Source organism: Neophocaena asiaeorientalis, unplaced genomic scaffold (genome assembly GCF_003031525.2).
Source record: "Neophocaena asiaeorientalis asiaeorientalis breed wild unplaced genomic scaffold, Neophocaena_asiaeorientalis_V1.1 scaffold478, whole genome shotgun sequence".
Lineage (NCBI taxonomy): Eukaryota > Metazoa > Chordata > Mammalia > Artiodactyla > Phocoenidae > Neophocaena > Neophocaena asiaeorientalis.
Window position 1 is genome coordinate 2265508 of NW_020173200.1, and position 10993 is coordinate 2276500.

General features: G+C 59.0%; 1 protein-coding gene across 2 annotated transcripts in view; it reads left to right on the top strand.

The window, feature by feature from the left end:
• Nucleotides 1-10993, top strand: part of PTPRF (protein tyrosine phosphatase receptor type F) — a 93080-nt gene that overhangs the window by 40842 nt on the left and 41245 nt on the right. For both annotated transcript variants that reach the window (XM_024744740.1, XM_024744741.1), the window contains exon 6: nucleotides 2775-2963. In XM_024744740.1, the coding sequence (XP_024600508.1) occupies nucleotides 2775-2963 (189 nt within the window). The remainder of the gene's footprint in view (nucleotides 1-2774; nucleotides 2964-10993) is intronic.

A 10993-nucleotide genomic window follows, 5' to 3' on the forward strand; every position in this document is an offset into this window, starting at 1 on the left:
TCCGGGGCGGGGGGTGGGGAGGGGAGGCGGGGGGTGAAGAGGATAAATGTCACAGTCTGATGGTGGGTCAGTTTACACCATCCTGCCCAGTGCTCAGTTTGTCCAGAAAGACGTGGGCGTCAGTTATGGCTGCTGTCCTTGGCTATATCTGAATGTGCTGGAGGCCCCCGCGGGTGAGCATAGAAGGAAGAGCCAACAGCAGGTCATTCCCGAGGGGCTGGAGTCCTCCTGTGACACACACTTCCCTTCCCCAAGGTGCAGAACTGCAGCCTTCTGACTTGTGCCTGGAAGCCTAGTTGGCACGAGGGACTGGCTTTGGGGTCCCGCTGTTTTATGGACAGCTCTTCACACACGCCGGTTTGTGCCTGAGGGATGATCTGAGCCAAGGACAGAACCACTGAGGGCACGATAATTGAGGGAGGAAAATTAATTGTCCTTAATTTGGCACAAATCCCAAAGACTTTCCCCCTGTTAGGCATTCAGCGTATATTCCCAGGACACAGGGCTGCAGGTGTTTGTACTTCTTCCCTTCTCCTTGAGCAGCACCTTGTGGGCAGAGATGAAGGCGAGCTGACTCCTGGGCCCTGACTCTGGCAGGCCCTGCCCCGGCAGGCCCTGCCCCCCTCCCTCCTCCACTGCTCTGGAGGGCTGAGCAGGTAGGATTGAGGTCTGGGAAGAGCTAGACTGGTGCCGCAGTGGGCTAGGATGGCTCCAGCAGCCCTGAGTGTCCCCTGGCTGTTGGGGAGGGCAGGGAGGGTGGACGTGGACGGAGCCCTGCCCGGGCCTTCCTGGAAAAGCAAGTGACGGCAGGACCAAAGGAGGCTGTTCCCCTGCTTGGTGCATCCCAAGTCCTCCTCCATTTCCATCCTCCCTTTCCTTGCCACTGTTAACGTTGTCCTTTTAAAAATCAGAGCTAAAAGTCAGGACGCTGTGGGATCATATTTACAGCCAAGGACACGCTGGGCTTATGTCTGGAACTTATAGGGCTGCGGGTGGGGAAGTGTTCTGCCAGTTACCGGGAGAAGCTGGGAGGCGAGACCGTGCTGGGAGTCCTACTGCTCCCCAGCCCGAGACCCCCCACTTCTCCTGACAGGGCCACAGTCCCTTAGGGATGCCCCAGGCAGCTGGAGCCTCGGCAGAGCGCCCCCTGGGATGTGGCAGCAGATAGAGCGGTGTCTTGCCCCTGCCTGCTGAGGCTCCTCCAGCTTCCTCTCCTGCCTGCCCACCAGCCAGTCCCTCTGGGTCTCTGGGGGGAGCAGCCCCACCAACCTCTGCTTTCCTCCCTTCTGAGGATCCCGCTTGTCTTTCCCCTGGCACAGGAGCCTGACCTCAGCAAACATCCCCCCACGCTCGTCTTGTGCTGGGCCTGCAGGAGGGAGACGGGAGCGGTGCTGGCCTCCCGGTCTCCCCCACCATTTAGCCCCGCCCCCCTGCCAGGAGACTGACAGAGAACAGGGTTCCCCTGCCCGCATTGGGTGTGCCTGGCATCCACACTGGCAGAGAGGCTTTGCCAACTTCTCACACTCAGTCTGTGGTTTGCTCCTGGAAGGGAGCACCCCTCGCCAGCCCAGGACGGGAGAGGGAGCCCCAGGCCCAAGTCTTGGTACCTGTCTGCCCCCAGTGGCCCAGTCCTTGCTGGTTATAATAATAACGTCAACCAATAGCCATTGGGTTCGGATTCTTTGTCAGGCACTCTTCAGCACCTTATGTGTATCATTGCATGTAGTCTTCACAACGGCTCTACAAGGAGGGCACTTGAACCCTGTTTATAGGTTAAAATGGATAAAGGGAGAGGATTAGTAACACTCCCAGGTCACAGAGCTAGTGAGTGATGGAGGTGGGAGCTCCACTTGGTCTGTACTCATCCAGAGCCTGTGCTACCAGCCCAGTGTGTGATCCCAGGGGTGCAGAGTGGGCAGCCTTGCCCCATCCCTGGCCCCTCAGGGCTGATGCGCGAGTCCACGTGTAGTGAGAGTAGGGGTGTCCTGCTGTGGTCCATGCCTGTTGCTCTCATGGAAGTGAGCCCTCACCCCCTGGCAAGCCGGGAGAAGGCAGCCGTGGCGTTTTGCCCCCCTCCTCAGCTTTTGGTATCCTCACAGGGCGTTTTTATCTCTTTAGCCTCCACGTGCTCAGACATGGTCCCCAGGCCTGACCATGGCTTCCAGGGTCAGGACTGAGGGAGGGAGGAGGGTCAGGGTCAGGACCGGGGGTCGAAGGTGGGTCATTGGTAGGGCAGAGGGCGCCCAGAGTCGGGGCCAGAACCCAGGCTATGACGTGGGGCTCTGCCACGTGGTGGAGCTGAAGGCTGGATACAGGCAGTGGAGGGGACACTGCACGTGCAGGAGAGGGAGCGGGGGCTGAACAGCACGGGGCACCTTTGGCTTGAGCTGTGGCTCTTGATGCCACTGTGTGAGCCCTGGGCCCCCTACGGCCCAGCATCCGTGGAGCACTTTCTGCTGTGGCCAGTAGAGCCTCAATCCTCATTTTCCCAGGCCCCGGAGAGATAAGTGCTCATGTCTGCAGTCCGAGGCATTGCTTCTCAGACCCGGAGACTTCCTGACAGGGCAGGGTGGGCCCCACGGCAGCTCCCTGGCCCTGTGAAGGGCAGGGCTGGGCAGTGGGGCTCGGGACTCTGGTTCCTCATGCCAGGGCAGGCTTCATGCTTAGAAGTCAGGGCAGAGATAAGTCGATCCCAGCCACCCTGGGAGTCTTGGGGTGGTCCTCGTGGGCAGGCAGTGCCAGCCCTGACGTGCACGTCTGCTCTTCATCTGCAGAGGAACAGCTGCCCCCCGGCTTCCCCTCCATTGACATGGGGCCTCAGCTGAAGGTGGTGGAGAAGGCCCGCACGGCCACCATGCTGTGCGCAGCAGGTGGGAATCCAGACCCTGAGATCTCTTGGTTCAAGGACTTCCTCCCTGTGGACCCCGCCGCGAGCAACGGCCGCATCAAGCAGCTGCGTTCAGGTGAGCAGAGGGCGAGGGTCAAGGGGCTGGAACCCAGCGCAGCCTCCCCTCTTGGGCCTGGGTGCCTGGGAGCCACGGGAGGCCTCAGCCTGGGGCTGAGCAGAGGGCGCCCAGTGGACGGGCCAGATCCTGCTATAGGCCCACCTGGCCCACCCAGGAAGAAAGCTTGGCAGCGAGGGCTGGTCAGCTGTGATTCTTTCACCTTCCCGGGATTGTCAGACTCCAGACTTCAGTCCAGCTCTGCTCCCTGAGGCACGAGTGTTGTTCCCAGCCTGGCGCTGGACTCTGCGAAGGTGCTCCGTGGGCGCTCATCCTTCACCTTCCCTGGAGCCTGGCCTGAGGGGGGCCTGGGTGATGCTTCTCTTTGCTACTTCAGACGGCAGGGAAAGTGGCCAAAGATGCCTGGTTCATCAGGCTTCAAAAGGCTGGACCTCAGAGGCTTGGAGCCAGGGGGATGTGCTGCCATCCCTCGGCCACCAGGGCCACCTGTCTCCTCTGGATGTCTCAGTCGAGCCAGCTTGGAGCCCCGCGAGCAAGGATGCCGCCTTGACCAGGCAGGAGGTGTCGCCCCGTCGATCGATCTGCCTGCGAGGCTCCCGCCAGGATAATTGATTCAGTTTTTGTGGGAACAGAGCAGGCGGGAGAGGAGCCTTGGAATCCGCTTAGCTGCAATTCCGCGTCTCCTGCCAGCATGGGCTGCCCCGATAGACCTTGGTCCAGGAGCCCTCCTGCTAGCTGTGGGGTGGCGGGCTCAGGCAGGATGGCTCGGGCAGCACCAGCCAGAGCCCCCGCTGCCCATCACCTACGGTGTCGACACCGCAAAGGAGGACATGACTGTGCCCCTTTCAGGGCCCTGCAGGCTGCAGAGGTGCCCCGCCACTCCCTGGGCTGCCAGCCGCTCCTCACCAACTTCTGCCAGGTGGGCACCCCTGTGGTGCCCAGGGGAGGAGTGAGGGATAAGCCACCCAGCAGGGGCAGGATTCTGGCCCCAGCCACGGCCACTTGAGACAGCCTGTGAAGTGTTAGCTCATTTAATTTAATTTTAAACTCAACAAGATGGAGGCAGCTGTAGCGCAGTTAATTAAAACAGCTATAATCAAGGCAGGAAACGGTCCACCAGCGTTTGCGGCCACTGCCCAGCGCGGCACGGTGACCGCCATGGTTCAGCTCCTCTGCGTTTCCCCACAGCCCCCAGGCAGGCTCCCCAAGCAGCCAGATGGTCCTCCCCGCAGGCCTGGCCTCTGCCCGGAACGGCGCTGACTGTGGCAGCAGTTCTGGGAAGGCACGCTGTCTCGCATGTTCGTTCGTTAAGTATTTATGTATTGCTTGCTGTGTGCCGGGCCCGGTGGCACCCATTCACGGCCCTGTGAGTCAGCTCCCGCCCAGGACTCCAGTGGATGCTGCTCGCCGGCCTCTTCAGCCTCTCAGCAGCCGCCAGCACCCTCCCTCCCTCTTAGCCACTCTCTCCTCTGTCTCCCTGGCTTTCCTCTTACTTCTCCGAGTGCCCCTTCTCTGTCTGCCCAGCAGCCCCTCCTGCTCGTCCCTCCAGCTGGGGAGCCTGTGAACCCTGCTCTTGTCCCATAGACACAGCCGTTCCCCCGCCAGCTCGCCCACCCTTATAGCTTCAGGTACCATTTACCTCCACTCCTGAGATTCCCAGTTCTGTCTAACCCAGACGTCTTGCTGGAGTTCTAGACTAGAACACCCATCTGCCTTCTGGGTGTCACCCTGACTGTGAAGGGTGGTAACTTCCTTGCCAAACAGCGGTGCCCTTCTCCCCCTGACCCTCTCTCTGTTGAGTGGCAGCCCCTCTAACCTGAAACCTAGGACACACTGCCACTCCTACTCCATGTAAGGAACCACCAGACCCTCTTGATTTGTCTCCCACATGGTTCTCAGTTGGTCCCCTTTTCTCCTTCTGCTGCCTTGGCCGTATCCCAGGTCACCAAACACTGCTCTCCCTGCCTCCAGACTCTCCCCTTGAATCCATCCCGCAGCACTGGCGGAGTTTTCTGCCCGCACCCTCTGTGCTCTGACAAGCCCAGCGGCGTCTCATTGCCTCCATGGTCAGGTGCACACTCCTGAACAAGGCACCCAGAGCCCTTCTCGCCCTCCCCCAGCTCCCGTCTCCGGTTCATCTCATACCCCGCTGTCATCTCCCCCAGCTCATCTCACCGGGTCCCGGCTGCACTCACTAGCTCTTTGGCCTCGCATAGGTGATTTAACTTTGAGCTTCGGTTTTCTCCCCTTTAAAAAAGAGTTACAGTGAGGATTAAGTGAGACAAAGGCAGTGAGAGCTGTAGTCGACTGGCGTGTGATGAGGGTTCCGCGAATGGGGCTCTTCGTAGCTCCGGCCACTCCCCGACTTGCACTGAGCCCCCGACCACATCCTTGCCCTCTGCTCACGTTCACTGGAACGTGAAGCTCCCCTTCTCTGCCTGAGACCTGCTCCTTCAGGACTCACCCTGCTTTGTGTTGTCACCGTCTGGCTCCAGCTCTGCTCACTTCGGCTGGGCACTCTGCAGGGAGGGCCTGGGATTGGCTCCCGTCTGTGAGGGCCCCGCAAGTGGCCAGCACAAGCCCCGCCATAGGACAGGCATCTCTGAGCCCTTAGGATGAATGATTTCCTGAACGTGACCTTTGGGCCCTGTCCTTTCAGACTAACATTCATTCCCCCTGCTTTCTTGTTTGACCTTTCCTGCCTCCTGGAAGCTGTAACCTAAGGGTAGTGGGCCCAGCGTCCAACTCCTGGGATGGCACCTGAGGGGCCTCAGTCATCCCACCTCCGCAATAACTGACAGGACTGTCTCCATCACTGCCTGACCCCGGGCCCTGACCCTTGACCCAATAGCTGCTGCCCCTGTCCTGTACCATTGAGAAGTGTGCTGGGGCTGTGCCACGCACATCTGACATGCCTGTTGGAGTGGAATCGGGCCCCTGAGCGCTCGGCTTTTACAAGGGCCTCACAGTTAACGCGTCACCAACAGTTTACAAAGTGCTTTCCTGCCTTTGGTTGCACTTGATTCTCCTGCAACCCTGAGAAGTAGGACAGTTTGTGATTATCATGCCTACTTTACAGCTGAGTTAGGGAGTCACCCACCCCGGGTCACGTGGAGATCTGAGGCCGGGGAGCTCCCCCGGGACGGCATCCAGGGGGCTTCTGTCACATCTGACTAACCTGGAGCCTGGGGAGCAGCTGGACCCTGCTAGGGCCCCAGAGCGCCATAGTCTCGTCCTCTCCGGACCTCAGGCCCGCCCTGACCAGTACCCAGAACTCCTCAGGCATCTGCGGGCCGAGCCCCAGCACGTGTCACCAGGGCGTGAAGAGCTGGAGAGGAGGGCAGCTGGCGGCGTGCGCGGCCCAGGCATGAATCCTGCTCGACAGGCGCCTTCTTCTCCAAAGTGATGTCACCTGCCGCCACAGCCTGAGCCTCTGGGAGGATTTTAACTTGAGGCCTGGTGTGGGCCCTGGAGGAATGGGCACAAGCTCAGGGAGAGTGGAAGTCAGGAGCGGGCAGCATCACTGGAGCAGCGAGGGGGCTGACCTCCAAGTGGGGCTCCAAGCCACTGCTGTTGGCCCTGCACTCTGCCAAGCCTGGACGGGCCCCTGCGGGACACCGCCTGTGCTCCGCTCCTCCGAGCGCCTGCATGTGCACGCTGCCATCCCCATTACCCTGGAGGACCACTTGCCCACCCTGTCCACTGCTCACCCTGACACCTGAGCCGGGACGCCGGTATTGGGTGTGGGAAGAGGACGCCGGGATGTCCCAGCGGATGGGACTCTGCGGTGGGCCTGAGGGCTGTAGCCCCTCCTCCGTCCCACCATCAGCCGGTCTGCCAGGAGGGCCGCTCTCAGTGATGGTCCCTCTTGTCTGAACACACTGGCACCCCTCAGGGGCAATGTGAAATCCGGGGGACCCTCCAGTCTCCCACACCCATCTCGGGAAATCGAAAAGGCAGATTTTTTCCGTTTGGTGGGGAAACGACTTTTCGGAGAGGCCCAGAGACTTGTCACACAACAGGCTAGGTTTCGGAAGAGCTGAGGCCGGAAGCTAGGGTGTCCCAGTCCTGGAGCATCTACGCTGCCACCCCTCCCTCTCCCAGTTCCCCTCCCCATACCAGGTCAGGCCTGGACTGTAGGGGTTGATCAGCTGTGTGGACTTTTTGGTCTCGGGACCCCTGATTGTAAATATCAGAGGACCTTCAAGAGCTTTTGTTTGTGTGGGTTTTATTTATCAGTATTTGCCAGATTAGATGTTAAGACTGAGGAGATTTTAAATATTTATTAATCCACTTTAAAATAATTAAAAATCCCATTACATGTTAACGTAAACAATATTTTTTAATGGAAAATAATCATACTTCGTGAAACAAAAGCATTTAGTGAGAAGAGTGCCCCTGTTTTACACTTTTACAAATCTCTTTAATTTGGGGTTTAATAGAAGACAGCTGGATTCTCATACCTGCTTCTGCTTTGGGTCTGTTGTGCTATCACATGTCCTGAAGCCTCTGGGAAACTCCACTGTATGTTCATGAATGAACTAGGGTGGAAAAGGCAAAAAGCTTCTCAGTATTATGAAAATGGCTTTGACCTTGCGGACCCCCCGAAGGGGCCTCTGGGGACACTGAAGATCCGTGGACCACGCTTGGAGGATCACGGTGATGATGGTTCTTCCTGGACAGCCTCTGCATGCCTTGCACACAGCCCAGGTCCCAGCAGCTGCCTTGGCCTTGTCTCCAGCCTCTGTGTCCAGTGGGAAGGCTGTGAGCCAGACCTGGTTAGTTCCTGCCACCTCATAAGCTGTGTGACCCTCGGCTTTGGGCACTTAATGTTCCTCAGCCTCTGTTTCCTCATTCTTGCGCAGGTGGATAATTCCTCCTAAGTGGGTGTCTTCAGGTTCAATGAGGTAGTAACCAGTGTTTGTCTCCCTGCACACTTCCCTCCCCAGAAGTGGGCAGAGAAGGGCAGGGTGGACGGGGCCGACCTGGGCCTGCCCACAGGCCCCTCACTCCTCCGGATGGGGCAGTGGTAGAAGAGGGGGTGTCTGTTGGGAAGGGAGCGTGTCCAGACCTCATAATTGCCCCACAATAGGCATTTGCAGGGTGAGCAGCCTAGAGGCTGCTGATTCCCAGGGCCCTGGCTCTCACCAATGGCCCCTGGCTCTCACCAATCGGGTGGGAGGACTGTGCCGTCAGTCGGGTTTTAGCAAGGTCTTTAGCAAGGTCGGGTGGCTTTACAGGGGTCTGCCACCGGGTGGTGAGTAGGGGGCTGGTGTGTGTGTTTGTGGAGGGCTGGTCTGGTGATAGCCTGAGGTGAGCTCTCCCTTTAGCCCTTTCTTTGGTCTGCTTAAATGCCCTGCTTTGGGTAAGTGCTCTGTTTTGAAATCCTACTCACCTGTGGAATCTGGAGAGCCCTGCAGGGTGGGGTTATCGCCTCTTCTCTTCACCTTGACCTTCCACTGAGCTCAGCCGGTGGAGTCTGCAGGAGCCCTGACTCACCACCCTGATTCCTGGCACCCCCAGCCCTGCCGGCCCAGCCTCAGCCTCCCCCTCCCCAGAGCCGTGCCGGCGACCTGGGGAACACAGCTTTGCCTACACGCAGCCTGGTGCTTGCTCACACCTAAGCCACGCCTCAACTTCTCTGTATATTTAAGGCCCTCTCTCATGTTTTATTTTATCTGATTTGGCTTTCCTTCCTTTTGTACTAATGCTTCTCTCTGATCTTATTTGCATTCAAATTACCTCGCCAGGTGGTTCACCAATCAGAGGTAAGAATGCTGTCCGTGCATCTCACCACACCACGCCGCCACCGCTGTCACCACCACTCCATCCCGTCCAGTCCCGTCCGTCACCTCCCGCATCCCCATCCCGACCTCTCCAGCCTCCTCATCTCCAGCTCCAGCCCCTTCAGCACCACCGGCCACCACACACATCCACTCTCAGCCATCCCCTCCTGTGACTCATCCATTGCAAGTCTGGGTTGTGGAGATACTCGGCTCATCCCTGTTTTGGGGCTGGAAGCCCAACTGCCCAGGCCTTCTAGGCCAGCTGCACAGAAGGGGCTCTGTTGACTCCTGCAGGGAAGCCAGGCCCTGGTCCTCAAGGTTGGCCAGAGACAGAAAGTCTTCCCATGAGGTGGGGGAGCACGACCAAGCCTTGCCTTCCCTCTTGAGAACCTTCTTTGTCTTGGGCCCTCAATTATTACTAACTTCCCCCTTAACATCCCAGCCCTGTAGTAGAATGAGGATCCCCCTGTAAATCCCCCAGCCCAGCAAACGCTAGGAGGGACGCACAGTTAAGACTTTAATGTAGGGGCTGGGATGACACCAGAAATAAACAGGACCCTAGGTAGCCTGATCCCCTGACCTATCGGCCCCAGCTGCTTTCATGCAGCAGGACCCTACATTCTGCGATTCCAAGCCCGGACTGTACTCAGAGGTCCGGTTCGAGTTTGACTCACCTCAACTCCTTTAAAAACTCAATTTGTCTCTCAGAAGTCTGTTTTCTCTTAAGTCAGGGCCAGGGCCCCACCTCCCTCATGGGGTCGTGAGGATTAGAGGAGAGGAAGAGGATTTGGGCAGTGTCTGGCCCAGAGCAGGCACCCTGTAAAATGATTGCTTCCATGATGCTTTTATTCAGTATTCTTGGGCACATCTAGACCCTCAGAGTTTAGGGCCAGGCTGCTCTTGGAACAGAAGATGTGGCTGGGTGGAGCAGCTGCTCCCCTGTGGTGCATCTTGTCCATCACCCGCTGAGGACAGGACTCAGCCTCTGGATCCCCCCACCCATCCTCTCAGCCTGTGCTGACTCGTCAGTGCCCCCGCTGCTGGGTCTTGGTTCCAGATTTGGGGGTTTCTGTGTGCAGTAGGCTGAGGGTCTGTGTTGGGTCCCTTGACCAGTTCTGGCTCTCAGTGCAGGGGAGCCTCCTCCCCCAGCAGGGATCCCACCCAGGTACCACTCCCTGCTCCCGCCTGTGGCACCAGCCAGGACTTCCGCTACCCCCAGCTGAGCTGACCTTGATATAGCCCCCCTCCCTCTGGCCAGGGCCCTGAGCCCCACCTGCTTGAATGAACATTTTCTGTGACAACGTCCATCCATCCCATAAACATGACCCGTTGAGTGCCCATCGGGGCTGTTCTCGCAGGAGATGGGTATTCGGCACAGGCCCTGGGCCCTCACACTCCCTGATGCTGGTGGGGAGGGCTGCCCAGGACCACAGAGCAGGCCAGCCCATTTTCCCTTAGTATCAGGGCCCAGCCTGGGCACCCCTCTCCCCACCTCCAGCTCCTAGCCCCTTGGATGTTCACGCCCCTCCTGCTGCCCCAGGTCTGGGTGGTGGAAGAGGGGTGTCGGGTGGTGAAGGGGCTGTAGTTCAGACGCAGTGGCCCTTCCCCTGGGGCCTGAGCCATGAGAGCGTGGCCTGGAACTCTTCTAGTGGCTCTGGTCAGGTCAGGTCAGGTGGGGTCAGGCAGTTCTGTGTGTGTCCTGTGTGGGCGTGACTGTCAGCTGGCCTGGGCTCTGGGAGGGGTAGGTCTGTGCAGGCAGTGGTTTTTGTCAGGCTGTGTCCTGTGGGGTTGTTAACTGTCCATTGGACCGTCCTGTGTGGGTGTGATTGTCCGTCGGCTTATTCCAGGGAGCGGGCGTTGCTGGTCCCTCGGGATGTTCCCTGTCACAGACGGTTTGCCCGGTGTGCTCTCACCAGCAGAGTTCTCAGGCATTTACTGCCAGGGCTGGAGGTGGCCATGTCGGCCGGTTTCACCCCCTTCTCCCACCCCGCCTTCACCTCGGCCTCCCTGGCCTGGACCTGGCAGGACTGGCCCCAGCCCTTTCCTCCACCCTCTGTGAGCGTCCTTTTCAGCGGCACCCCCAGTCCCGGCTCCTGTCTGTCCGTCTGTGGCCAAAGCAGCCCTTCAGGGCGCTGGCCCGAGTGCGAGCTGCATCCTCCATTAGCCTCCTGAATTATGCAGGAGCCGTGGTGGGTCGAAGCACTTTAGCAGGACCAGGCTGAGGAGAGGAGCCGGAAGGGGCGG